The sequence below is a fragment of the Fulmarus glacialis genome, unplaced genomic scaffold (assembly GCF_000690835.1).
Source record: "Fulmarus glacialis isolate BGI_N327 unplaced genomic scaffold, ASM69083v1 scaffold38831, whole genome shotgun sequence".
Classification (NCBI taxonomy): Eukaryota; Metazoa; Chordata; class Aves; order Procellariiformes; family Procellariidae; genus Fulmarus; species Fulmarus glacialis.
In genome coordinates this window covers 1-14,892 of record NW_009194141.1, presented here as the reverse complement: position 1 = coordinate 14,892, position 14,892 = coordinate 1, and the positions used below count along the sequence as shown (strand labels likewise).

At 39.0% G+C, this 14,892-nt stretch overlaps 1 protein-coding gene across 1 annotated transcript in view; it reads right to left on the bottom strand.

The window, feature by feature from the left end:
• EYA1 (EYA transcriptional coactivator and phosphatase 1) overlaps positions 1-9,575 on the bottom strand; it is a gene marked incomplete at its 3' end in the record, with an annotated part of 76,783 nt that extends 67,208 nt beyond the window's left edge. The window contains exons 1-3 of the mRNA XM_009587674.1: positions 9,532-9,575; positions 7,991-8,118; positions 6,127-6,189 (exon numbers count right to left, since the gene is read on the bottom strand). Of these exons, the coding sequence (XP_009585969.1) occupies positions 6,127-6,189; positions 7,991-8,114 (187 nt within the window). The remainder of the gene's footprint in view (positions 1-6,126; positions 6,190-7,990; positions 8,119-9,531) is intronic.
• Positions 9,576-14,892: the final 5,317 nt, after the last annotated feature.

Genomic DNA, 14,892 nt, shown 5'->3' with positions numbered 1-14,892 from the left:
TTTATAGACGTACATATAAATACAATCTCTAGCCCTATTTTGTTCTGTCTCAGGGTGACATCTTCAAATAATGTTAGCAGCTAAACACTATGTTGATGCAAATTTTCATGACAGATACTGCCCTGCTATATCTTGATTAAATATTTTATGTATCCATTACTATTCATACACTATTTTCCTTGATACCATCTTCTTTCTCTACCTACTAGAAGCACACAGCTCACCTGAAAGCTCAAAGAAAATTGTCATAAGCAACAAGACAAAAATTCTACCCTGAATCTCTAAGCTGATGATATTTTCCATTATTTTATTCAAACTCTCAACTGTTTTGTACTGAAAAATCTTGCAATTATAAACAGGTTACTGAAGATTACAGGTTACTTATAAGCAGGTTATTCAATTATACTAATTCCTATTCAGAACATTATTCTCTCTTTTTATCACAGACTATCAAATCATCAGCTCCTGACCATGAAGCCCGATAAACTTACTTGCTCTTGCTTCTCAAAGCAGAGGACTCTTCCTGAATCTCATTTGTCTGGAAATTACCAGAAGGTAATTACTACAAGGTAATTTCCAGCCTAAATTTATGTTCAGTTTTCAAAGAAAGTCCCTGCTCAGAGCAGCACATTCTAGTTCAAGCCCAGACGGTTTCCTGCTTTCCCCTCCTCTGATGTGAGAAGGCTTCAAAAGTTCTGCAGTATTCTGGCTGTGGCTAACACCTAGCCTTCACTGCATGCACAGTTCCCCCACGACCCTCATCTTCCTCTTATGTTACGCATTACAACTTAATGTCATTGTAACCTGCTCATCTAGCAGTAAAAGCCTTAAATTGACAAAGAAATGGCGTCACTGCTACAGTGCAAAATCAGAAAGAAAATTCAAAACCATCTAGGTGGAGACGAGTTTTGATAGTGTTTGTAGCTGCTAATCAAGATTTAACCTGGATATTCAACTGAGAAGTAGTGTCATGGGTTAAAATAATCTCACTCACTGCAGCTAGGAGATGAGAATATCTGAGTCAAACTAATGTTCTTAACCCTTCACACTCATTTGTCAATTTATACCGAGTGATTGCATCTCTCCTGTCCAAACAGAGGCAGCATATATCCAGAAGCAATCCTTTTAGAGGTGTTATGGCCTATTTCTCTTTTTTTTTGCCTTCTTAAATCCTCGATTGGGAATCTGATCATGGCAACTCCCCTACACATGTGTAACAGCTTGCACCACGGCCATGTAAAATACCTGTATTCTTTAACCAAAGCCAGACAGAACGACCACACAGCGTCACAGCCCCAGGCATTAATGAAAAAGAAAGGTTGTCTTCAGCTACCTTCTGGGAACACGGAGGGCTTCAAGCGAACAGAGAGCATCATGGAGAAGTCAAGCCCACTCTGCCTTTTCAGTGTACAAGACTGAGACATGAAGACAGAAGCAGAATGACAAAGCAGGTGAGGCCTTTCATAAATGGGAAATAATATCCTCTACTTTTGGAGAGAGTATGAACTCCAGGACTGCCAGACTTAAAGCCAAATTCAGCTGGACAAAGAGGGATAGCACCAGCTTGCGTTCCCCTCCACCCAGCAGCAGCAGCAAACTCCCCAGCTTGTCTCATCAAACCAGGTGGCACAGGTACTTCACTCACTGACCAGGGGTCAGATGACACCGCCAACCCTGAAGTGTAACCAAGTTTCATGCTTTTGTATCTACCTGCGATAAGCAAAAACCCCTCAGAAGACTACAAGATGCAAATAGAAGTGCTAAATCATCTGAAGGGTCACAAGTCTCTGAATTTGCTAAGGCTCTTCAAATATCACCCTGTTGTCTATTAAGGTGTGATCTTAGACTAGATTTAGATGTCCTGCTCCTGTTCCCTGGAGTTTCTTCTGGTGCACACGGACAGCAGGGGCTGAATTTCCTTCTCTTCTGTACTACTGGCCAGGCGTATGATATTCCTACCTTATGCTGTGCAATCACGCGATTGCACACATGCAGATTGCGCATAACAGGCTGGTCCCACTGGAGAGACGCTACACCTAGCGCGATGTGTTGCAGTTACAGTTTTCGGTGAAGTAGTGAATACCTTCACAGGTTCTTGACATCCTGCAGCCTGGCAAAGCCACTGTGCCAGCGGGGCTCTGGGACCCTCAGGCACGCTCAGAGGGTGCTCTCACACCTCAAAGCTCCATCCACAGCCCGGCACAGCATATGCTGCAAAAATGTTTATGAGAAGCTCGCAAAAATAAATATTAAAATAATGGTGCTTCCAAGATGTTCCATTCTTTTTTTTTTTTTTTTTAAAGCCCTTTGTCATTTGGAGTGTTTTCTTTCCCTCAAATGTCTGTGGGAACCAGTATTGCTATTGACTTTTCACTTAAACGAGGTCCTTTATTTCAGGAAAATGTTATGGGGGAAAACAAAATGGTTAAGCTTTCACAAACAGATGCACATACATACAGAAAAGACAATAAATACATAAATATTTATTAGTCAGTCTCCTCCTCAAGACCTTGCAACAGGAGTTGCTGGACTGAGCCAACAGAGGAGTAGACAAGTTATTTCTCTGGCCAAAAACCTACGAAATAGGAATAATAGAGCATTATGCTGCATGTGCTTAGAACAGACGGAAGGACTCTTAGGGAAGCAGGAGAATAAAAGCGCAGATAAGACAAAGAGTCTGGAAGGAAGCCAATGTAATACAGCGAGAAGAAAAAGGTGAAGGGCAGGGAAGAAAAGAAAGTCCAAGTCAGCCCTTCACCTTCACATAAACGGGCAGAGTGATGTCTATCTGGTTTTTATCCTCCAGAAATGGCGGCAGGTTGAAGACCAGATTACTAGCCTCTACAGCCCCCACAGGCTGCTTTTGCCAGTCTGAGGCCTGGGACCACTGCAGTCTTTGCCTCTGGCCACACAACTGTCCTCTTGTGCTCTTCTGGGGCCGAGTAAAGAAGTTAGCATCAATAGTTCTTGATACTAACACCCTACTGAAATGCAAAGATTAGATTCACCTTTACTGGGTAAATTATTTCAGGATGTCTAAATATGGAGGTATCCCTACATCAGTTACAAGATTCATACCATCAAGCTCATTATCACAAACACAAGTCTAGAAACTTCAGCATACATAATTGGCAGAAACTCCAGAAATGAGCAATTAAAAGATATCAGAACCCAAACATCTCCCAAAGGAGGATCATTTTGTCTGATTACCATCACCTACCACAACTTTGTACCCCAAAGTACACAAAATTATGAATAACTGTTAAAAATTATGAATAACTTATACAAAATTAAAAATTATCACTGCCAATGTGCAGGCTTGATTGCAATACTGAAAGACTATTTTGAGTGCTACAAAGAATTACAACGAATATTCAACATATCATTTACTTACAGAAATCTACATCATGTGCCATAACAAAGACCAGCTCATACCCTCTCTACGGATTTCAACATCTTACTCCACCATTACTTCAGAAAATACCGAAAACAATTTTTCTCCATTCTATAACAACTTGACAGCAGACATACTACACAGCGCTGCCTTTTGAAACCCTGAAGATGGATTTACATTCACCAGACTTAAAACAGCCTTTCTAATGGCCACCCATCAGATAGTCACATAGTGGGGAGCTTTGAATGTCTTTGTGTGGGATCTCATTCTCATGTTGCAGCAGGTACTTAAAGAATGAGAACCCTCTTTTTCCAAAGGAATTTTTATGTCCAACTCCCTTTGAAGCCTCCCTTCCTATGTATCTTTGAAAATCTGATCTTCAATTTGTTATCCATTTTCCCTTCCCATTTGATATGAAAATGCCTTCTTTTCTTCCTTCTGAACACTCAAAAATGAGGGCAGAAGCAACTCCATACTCCTAACATGTATGAAGTGTAGTTGCTTGAAAAACCATAGGTCCTTCTCCAAGTCTTCATCTATTCTTTTCCATTCCAGTTGCGTAAACATCATCATGATGGGCCACAGGCTTCTGTTTCTCACTTTGTAATCCATCAGAACTGATTTACATTCTTTAGATAAAAGTAAAGATCACTGTAGGCAGAAACTGGATGCAGTTGTCTGCTATGGAAAACAGCTTTGCTACTCTTTTCAAACGTATTGATTACTCGCAGCCTTTCCCCTTTAAAGTGTATCTATGAAAGTGGGCAATGTTGTTGGAATAGGCACGAGCTGTCTGATAAAATTTAACAAGTGGCAATTTTATTAGCTTCTGTTGTTACTGTTTCTTTAACTCCTTCAGTATCAACCCACCAAGCAATTTGCTGACAAAGGAAGACGAGAGATAAGGCACGACTATGAACATTTTGATCCCTACTTCAATTCACTTTTGAATGGCAAGTCATACAGGGCCAAATTTTTAATGGTGTCCAGCGTCTGCTGTTCCCTATAACAGAAGGTATTTTGTCAAAAAACACTTAAAGAGATCACTGAAAACTCAAATACTGCAGTATTTATATCATCAACACCATCTTGGCATGCCAGAACTGATTTTTCTGAGTGTCTTTAGCCAGATATTTTAGTGTCACCCCTCTGCATTTGATCCTGGGAAATTTCTGACGGGTCAAGGTCTATAATTTCCTTGTTACTTCCCCATCACTGGTTTGAAGACCATTCTGCCTGGCCCAGAGAAGAGCAAGAAAACACCCAAACACCAGCAAAGTAATTACTTCTTATTAGCTATGATTTTTTTTAATCAAGATGTTAAGGAAATGCTACTTTTCCCCTCACCACACATACATCCAGAGCTATGAAGACTGTCTCATGATCTGCAACAAACTTAAAAATATAGTGTTTGTTCTACAGAAATCACTATGCTCTAAAAGAATCCCGTAGAGGAATTGCTATCTGAGAAAAGAAGTAGTAAATCTGACTTGTTTAAAAATGTTTAGATAGAAGGAAATAAAAAGCAGTCACCCAAAACCCCCTGAATTTCTTCAGCTGCAGTCCTTGGCCAGCACTACCTGGTCAGTTCTGCACTACAGTAATTTTGCTCTACCAAAGTGAAATTAAGCACACAAAGAGTTATTATATCAAAGCTGCACGCAGAGATTAAGCTCAGACTCAATCACACAACTAAATCCCCATTCAGTGCTTTGAAAATTTACCACTAAGTGTGAAGCTAAAAATATTAGCTAATAACAGTAAGCTATCTTCCAGCCACATCCTCTTGTAGAACAACATCAATAAGAGACAAGTCTGAAAATGTGCCTTAGAGGAATTAATAAACATTTGTTTGAAACGGGGCCATTTCACTTTGGGACAGGCTTTTTTTTTCTTCTTCTTCTGTTTTTTTTTCCTCCCCCTCATCTAGTGAACATATCCTGCACTTCAGGGTATGGAAACTTGCCTAAATCACACCCATAGTCAAATCAAATTTAACATATCTTTACAAGATATTTATGACATGCAAACACCTGGAGGTCCTGTTTCTCATTCACATGAAGGTCCCTTATGCCAGAAAAGGAGGGCTCTTTCATGTTAGTGAGAATGAGCACGTAGTAGGTTAGACATTGGTTTCACATATTACATTTAACATGCAAAGCTTCAGCAACCCACACCTCCACTCCATGTGCAACAAGCAAGCAAACCACACTGCAGCATTTTAAGAAAGGTGTTTGGCAAGCCCTTACGACTGCATCCTTACAATCTGCCACTTGTGTCTCAGCAGGATTCTGCTTCAAGAATATCAGAAAAAATAATTTTATTTCACCTTTCACTAAAAAAAAAAAAACAACCAAGAAACCCTTGCTTCATTCACTTAATTTTTTTCTTAAGCCTGTTTAGCAGCTCAAGGAACCCAAACCAAACATGTTCTCAAGATAAAACAGATTAACAGCAAAAATTCCACCTTCAGATTCTTAGGCATCTGCTTCGTTCACAAATTTTGTCTCTTGGCACAGATCTAATTCAGAAATAAATTATTCAGTTATGTTTCTTTCACAAACTTTTCCGTATTTGTCACTTAAGAGCAATCAGAGACAGGTATTTTCAATTTAGAAAGCTTAGACCAGAATCGCCAAGCACAAGCTATTTTTTGGGACGCTTTCTGGAGAACAATCTGAAAACGCATGCTGAGTGCCCACGCCTGCGGCGCCCACCGCAGTCACCCAAACCTGCGGGGGTCTGTGTGCTAGGGCTTAGCAACCAGTCTGCAGTGCTGAGGAGGGTCATGTCACCTGAGGGAAAATCGCAAACAAAAGAAAACCATTTGGCTTCGCCTCAGAAGGTAAACGTGTATTGCAAGTTATAGCTTTCTGGGTAGAATCCACCCGAAATTAATAAGCCTGAACTTTAAAATTCTAATGTCAGATAAATAGGTTACCGTGATTTAATTTACTTTCTTCGACAAACTCTGATACCTACCTGGAAGTTGGGATATTATTTCCAAAATTATTTGCTACCTGAGATCAGTGCATGAATAGATAAAATATATAGCTAATTTCCTTTCAAAGTAATATTAAGCACCCCATTTTTCAGAGTGTATGCCTGCACACATCACCTACTTAGAACAAAAAGTCAAGCCAGATGGTGAGTGTCTTTCAGTGTTTCAAGGAACACTCCCTATTTTTGTGCTACTAAAGAACCTTCAAGTTACATAGAAGATACCAGAGCTGGTGAAGTTTACAGCAAAGGCTTTTGTGAGCAAGAGGAATTTTAATTTGAAAGGGTCGAGCAATTTTATCCTGTACCATTAACCAGTATATACCTGATAATACAATATAAAAATATAATAATGTACTTGGGCATTAAAAAGGAAGAAGACTCATCTGTGGACATGAAATATTTTTCTGCTTAAACTACATTAACACATGAAGCACTTCATTCGTTCTTTAAAAAGCTACTTTTTTTTTTCCAAATGGCTTAAAATCTGATTGCAGCAATACTTTTACAGCGATAGCAAAAAGTAAATTATACACAACTCTGGCACAAACGCCTGTTAATCTGATAACCCACAAACCCTCCCCACTACAGAGGACTCCAATTAGAATGAATAACAGAGATGTTTGGGGAATTGAGGGGGACGATATCTGTTTGATTGACATATGCCTTTCCTGGAAGAATGCAATGCATGTCCATAATCCTAAACAGTCTGACAGCACTAATATGACCCAGTTCTTAGGGGAAAAAAAGGCATTTCTTTGCTACAACAGTTGTTTAGCTACACATTTATACTGAAAAGTATTATTTGAAGATGTCTGATTCTATTTATTAGTAATGAATTAAAATCTCTGTCCACATAGCTAGCCAAACTTCATATATGATTTTTCCTACTATTGCCATAGAAATGTTACAGGAAAGAGTATTTTTCACTGCTTATTATATAAACCCTTCTGTGTTTCATTATATGTCCTTACTGGCAAAGCCGTTAGCTTGTTCTGCTGTTGGTATTCTACTGAGAACAAACATAACTTATCAACTGGCTGACTGCCTCTTGAAAAATAGGTATCAGTTTACCCCATTGAATTACTACACCTGTTTGAATTTTGGCCACTCCATCAGAGCAGCAAGCTAGCCTGAGGAAATTTCAACACTTGGTTTTATTAGCCTGCTTGACAAAACTTTCATAGCCTTAGGAGCTTGCAAAAAGTGAGAACATAAAGAAATACTGAAATAGTGAAAAAGACGGAAAGATTGCCTTTTGTAGTATGACAATTGTAAACACCTCCTTTTTTCTCATCACTAAATTACCTTTTTGGGGGTTTGGGATTTTTTTTTTTTTAAGCTCTGCACATACTGCCTGCTGAGTCCATTCAAACTCCATGAAAGGAACATAAACCTGGAATGAAAGCTATTGCTGAAACTTGGTAATAGTAACTACTGATAAATGTTGAACATCGGCTCTACACACCATGTTACATAAACATGTAACACCTAAAATAGTAAACCATTTTCTCTATATGGCTTACAGACTGAAAGAACACCAATGCAACAAGGAGAAAAAACAAACTATGAAACACTAAAAAAAAGGTGGCTCACCTTCTGTGCCATTGGGTGTCATGGAATTATTACTTATATGAGAGTTATCAAGTTTTGGACCACTGGGGGATTCACTACTACCACTTAGTCGGCTATGTGGGCTGGCTAGATCCTGCATTTCCATAGACCTGAAAACAAGATGCAACTAGTTTTAGTGACATATTCAGCATGGATTACAGAGGAATTACCTATATGAGACGCAGCCTGCTATTAATCAACAACCCGAAAACACTAAAAAATGAACAGCTTCTCCCAACTTGATCTTTTCTAGTGCTAAACTCATTTTGTAGCCCCACACACAACTGACCAGCTGCCGTAATTATTTTTGCAGCTTCTAACAGAATAAAATTCGGATACGAAGTACTGTACTTTAAACATTCATGTCACCTTGTATTTTTAAGATACATACAAAGACGGAATCACCAATATACGAAGGCATATATTATCTTAACAAATTAACACTCTGCTTTTTCAAGATTTACCACTCAGTGGCAATATAATAGGCCTCCAAACCAAATAAAACACTTGAAGCAATTGTGGAAACCTATCATCTACTGACAGGGAATGAGATATTCCTGATGTATGTGTTTACTCTGGCAAACTACTTAATTGTTCCTCTGTTTCCGTTGAAACAAATGCAGCATTAAAACATTATTATGTCTGCTCACTTGTTTGCTTTGTGGATTACATAAAGCGTGCCCAATTGAAAAGGGATATGACCGACATACAGTGAATCCATATAGGCGCTAGTATGCCTTAGCACTCTGCCGTATTTCAGCAGCTGTCACTTAGTCAAAATAAGAAGAGAGCAATTCCGATTCAAAGCGAAAATTAAACGTTTATACAGCACACAAGCAGCTGAATATTTCCGATTTGGCTTTTTAATAGCCTTATATTAAAAGGCCAACAGCCGTCACCACCATGACATATCCCTTGGTTGATGTTGGGGAAGCTTATGATCGAAGTGCCCCATCCTTCCGTTTCCTTATACCTAAAACTTTTGGTAATGTTACTTGATGTACTCAGTCTAAGTAATTGCTCCCAGTAGAAATTTCATAGGTCACTGTGCCTCCAAGGCATTTGAACCAGTAATTTTTCAGTTTAAAAGAAATGCTTAGGCTCTTTTAAAGACTATTAAAATGATATAAAAAAATTCCTCCCACAGTAATGGTATAAATATCCTTAAGCGTAAGTGTCATTTCAGCTATGAAGTTTTCACGTTTTAACTGAGATTTTATCACAAGTTCTAAACACAAATCCTTCACTTTATATTTCATTACCTAAACCGAGCTGCGCATAACAAAGGATGATATCGCAATGAGTTTGAAAAGCCGGTATCTAACACAAAGTCAAACCGTTTAGTAAAGAAGTGTACGTGCTCGTGATTTACAGACTTGGTTGCACGCACGTAAAAGCAATGCTCCAGCACTTACTCATCTGCTTAATGTGAAAAACAAAAATAAATATTTACTTATCACCTGAAGTTAAAAAAATGAATAAAAGGCTTGCAGAAAAACAGCAATTTTCAATCAAATCCTTACCTGCAGCTTGAGGAAACAGCAACATCTGAACTGGTTTGGGACTTCTGCACCTGTAAACCAGGGAAACAAACAGAAGCCTCTATTACTCCGCTTTACTACGAGGCCTTAATTTAAAGAAAGGATATCACCGCGGATGACAATTCTGTCCTTTAAACCCAAAAGGAGAGGAGGAGGGTGCGGTGCTTGTGAAAGGCATATTGTCTTTAAATTGAAGGCTCAACTGTTGTTTCCTCGGCAGGTCTCTCTCCCTCCTCCCCGCGCTGGGGGACGGCGGCCAAGTGACGGGATAGTGATTCATCAGGGGCCCGTGACAGCTGCAGAGGGGCTCACTCCTCCCCCGGCACGGCACGGCACGGCCGCGCACCCCGCCAAGGTAACCCCGTCGCACCGCCCCGCCAAGGGCAGCGGGAGCCGCGGGGCCACTCCAGCCCCGAGCCCCCCAGCATCCTCCACCCCTCTCGCCTCTTCTTGTCGCCGGCCGGGTTATCTCTCCCTCCCATCCCCTTAACTCTTGACAGCGTCTTGCCCTCATCACGTTGGCTTTCCTCTTCCTCCGGTCTTCGCCATCCTTCTTCTGCGCCTGGGCAGCAGGGAACCCACAGGTCAGCTCACCCCAAAGGCAAGGGGCGAAACAAGCCGAGGAGGCTGAGGCTATTTTTTGGGGGGAACAACAAGGGGCGGATCTACATATGGTAAAGATCTTCAATATAAGACCGACAGTATTACACAACCATCTCAAAAACGAGCCCATCTCCAACCAGGGCGAATTAAAATAAAAACCCCACACGCTATTGCACAAGGTCTTACTTGTAAAAATTCCAGTCACTAATGAGATTTCTGATAAAATGACTTAAAAGAACACTTCTGGCTAAATAAATAGGAGGAAGCTGTAGCATTTACTTCTGAGGTCACTCATCAAGAAAAGGAATCTAGTTCCACAGGGAAGCCCAGCAATCACTTTCCAGTTTAATAGAACAACTCCTTTTATAACTCAGGTGAGTAATAGATTTTCATACCCTATTAGAAAAACACTGTTGCTTTGCTAACTGTCGTGGTTTAACCCGAAACCAGGACACTAACAGACTCTTCTCTGTAGCCAGTAACAATTGTCAGCAGGTGATAAAATTCAGGTGAAAATACGCTGCTAGACACCGTTAGCTTAAAAGCACACAAATGCTTCTCCGGGCAAGGTATATATCCTCTTAATGTCTGCACTGAGAATCCTTCATGTGCGTTTCCATTCAACCTGAACCGACATCTCTTAAATGATCACAGAGCAAAGACAAGAGAGATGAGGCATTTTAAGTGCCATAAAAATCATCCAAGCAAATCCTACTTATGTGTCTGTAGGGTGGTTTTTTTGTTATTTTTAATCACAGACAGAATTACTACTAGCAAGAGTAAACAACTGCTAGGGGCAGCCAGGCAATGCAGAACATTGCAAATGATGTCAAGCAGCATGCAATGATGCACGCTGAAAAACATCAATCTTTTTATAACTGGTACTTAAAGTACTGCATAATGTGCTTTTCAATACATTGTTGCATGCCAAATCAAACTAGACGAGCAGATACATTCAAAACTGTAGATTTTGTTTTAAAAAAATTTCTTTTCAGTTCTTTACCCCAGAAACTGCAGCAGAGTGCCTTAGGATATGTTTCTGCTGTTACTTCTAAACACCTGGAAAAAATTATAGGTGAGAACTAAATTTGCTTACAGAGCTATCTTCACTCCCTCTTGCACAGGATCCTTTAAAATATATCTTTTATAACAGAAAAAACTTTCTTTTTCAAATAGATGCTTTAACTAACTGATATTTTCCAAAGTGCCCTACAGTATTATTCATACTTCACTAAATTCTAAAATACAATTAATACTCACTATTTTATTTACCCAAATTAAAAAATAATAACTTCCGCACACTTGCAAATATATACATATACGTGCACGTGTGTATATAGTGAGAGAGATTTCATTTAAGGATTCATGGGAGAGGGCAAAAAAAAATCCAGCTCATTCATAGTGAATTAAATATATACCTTATATGTCCCCTAACACTCTATGATTTGTGAAAGTTCATATCCACAATCTTCATTTTCATTAGACATACTTTAGATATATTCCTTTGTGTCTCAAGGATTATTTAAACCATGTGTTGCACGTTACCATATTTAAAAATGACTCTTTAATCAAAATAACTTTAAAACAACTAATCCTCACTTAGGCTGGTCAGCTGAATCCACAGAGTGGTCCAGGAAAAATAAATCTACTCTCAAGAATGCGAATGCAGACAACAATTAGACACAGATGTGAGTGAAATTAGTTACAGTTTACAAAATGCTACACTTCACATGCTTTCAGTTTTTTATGTGTAGTACAAAATTACAACGTAGTAAGGAACCACACTTATGACGACCAGTTCATAGAATAAAAACATTTCTGGGTGGCGTGTGCTTGCTCTCATACATTCTCCCATTTTGCCAACAGATTTCTGGATAATTGAAGTTCTGCAGCATAACTCACATATCAAACAAAAAGTGAAAAAAAAAAAATGCAACGGCCTTACCCGGCCAGCCAAAGGAGCACATTTAAAAAAAAAAAAAAAAATCAAAAAGAGAAAAAAGGAGCTGTCACTCACCCTTCATACTCTGTGCTCCGCTTAAACTAAAAATGCCTTATATGAAAAATGACATACACATTCTCCTTAATACCTCAAAAATATTACTGTGTATAATTTGATTGTTGTATATAATGTTCACATCTTTCTCTTTAATATGGATTGCAGATCGGGGCACTACATAGTACATCACGAGAAAAAAAGGACAATGATAGCAAAGCTACTTAAAATTCATCCGTTTAAGAATCTTAAATCAGTAACATCAAATTCTGATTAGTTAATGAGGTCTTTTAAGTTTGCCTTTTTTCTAATTAAATTTATAATTCTTCACAGATGTAGGTTTTGTTGATGTTCAATTTGTCTCTCTCATTTTGTTAAACCTCACATAGTACTCCACCAATCCATTGAATAGCCACATTAAATCTGTTAATACCATGCTCTTCAACCCCAGAAATTATTTCCAGAAGGCAAACTTGCTTTGAGAGATCATCAAACAAGACTTAAGGTACACATTTTATCACATTTTCCCTACCACAGAGCTCAGGATGCGGAGGAAAATTCATGACTTTTGCACTGTTTATTATACTTTGCTAAATTACAAATCAAAAGCATCTGACAGAATATCATGTATGAAGCCAAAAAGTTAATAATGTTCTGTGAAAAGTAAACTGTAAATGGGAAGGGATTCTAAATTTCAGCAGCACAGAGCAAATAAAATGTAGGTACTTGTCTAAATTACAGGTTTTCCACAGTATTTTTGCTTGCTAGGAGCAATTTTTTTTTTAAATGGCTATAATTTAAAACATTTTTCCAGCTGAAAAGAAATTTTCTAAGTGAAAATAAGAAGTTAACCCAGAAAACTATAGCCAGCACATGCGCTTTTTCTTAAAACAGTTCTACTTTAAAGAAGCAAATTTCAAAGACAATGGCAATTTTCAAACCAGAGTGTTCCTCCTTAGGAAAAAAAAAAAAAAATCTGTCATTTTTAGCAGGGGGTGGAGGGAAGGAGGGAAGAGGACTTTTCCCCCAGCAGCACTCTTTGCCTCCTTAAAAGCGCTATGCAATCAGTATCTGCAGGCTTAATGGCTTCAACAGCCAAAATGTTACAAAACTAAAATGCAAATTGGCTACAAAAAGGCACCTTGCTGGCAACACATAAAACTTGGTAATACTTTCACTCTTCCAATAATCATATGGCTAGGCTCTAAGGGAGGAGGCAGAGCTTTTTCACTAGATATTCACATCAAAGACAAATTGCACTTATTAAACCAGAAGCAGGTAATTACAGTTATTTCATTTTTAATTACTAGTTTAAATTCTTCTAAAAATGCTATCCTGCGTGCTCATTTCATACGCTTATGAACGAAACGTTTTGAAATCCCAACACTTTCTTCCCTTTAAGAAAGAAGTACTACAATGTGACAATGCTCCTATTCTGACCAGCCGTTTAAGAATGTCCTTCTGCTTTTCCAAGATTTTTTTGGCTCCCGAGAAATATTTCATACTTATTGCGATTCAAACAAAATGATTACTCATTCTTTTTTCTCCGCTCTCCAAAGGCAAAGCGTGACTCAAGCCGCCTGTCACTGCGCGGAGCCGCTGAGAGGGGACGGCTGCTCATTCCCAGACCCTACCAGGCCTCGGGAAAACTCCAACAGCAGTGAGGTGCTTGGCTAAACACTGCGTGTCATGGGTTCGTGAGCAACACGTAAAATGCTGTGTGCATACGTGTTTATACACATAAAAGTATATAACGTGTATACACACGCACATATATGTATTTACAGATACACATACACATTATTAATTTATTTTACACACCAAACCAGCAGTCTGTGTTCTAGCAGATGCTTTGCAAACCGTCTCAGTATGGAATGGAAAATAAAAGATTCTTTATACGTGGTATCTAACGTTAAAAACTTCCAGTGATACCCTACACACCATTTCCACTTCTTTCCCCAAATTTCTCCCTGTGATCATTTTAAATTTAAACAAACTACATGAAATATACTATCCTCTTTTTTTTTTTTTCCTGAAAGCTTTTCTCTCTTCTGCTTGCCTCGTTTTTAAATGTTTACTTACCAAAAAAACCCCACCAAAACCCAACCACCTCCTAAGAAACACTTTTAAATGCACTAACACCTTCACTTTTCCAGAACAAACCTTTCACTGCAAAGGGCAGTCCTTCCTCTTGTGGGTGTTTGTCAGAAACAGCGAGAGAAATACATACTTGGGAATGTTTTGTGGGTCTCGGTTGCTCAAAAGCAAGATGTAAATCTTATGAGACTTCAAAAGGTCTTCAACTTCCTCGTTCTAAGCTCATCGTTCTAAATAAGCCACCTAAAATGTCAATAAACGTCAACTATTTCAGTTGTGTAGATGTTTATTCTGTCATCTTGAAAAGTTCTCCTGTGGGGATCTGTGTGTTTTCCTTGGTGTTTGGAAAATTTAAACATATTAAGCAAAAGGATTTCCTGCTTCAGAAAGCGCTGTCAAAATCTCAGTCAGGCATTCCTCCTTCCAATTTTTTTATGATTTTTCTCACGCTCTCATGTCTCTTTCGGAAAGGGCTACGGGTTTCCTATATTACGTGCCTATTTTTCCCCCCCATTTAACATCTCACCATCACGTTATTCCTATCTGCCGAACCATTAGCACTCTAGGAAATCAAACAGGAGAGTCCCCAAACCTGGCTGATCACAACAAACAGAACCGCCCAACATCTGCTTTGCGGGAAGCCTACA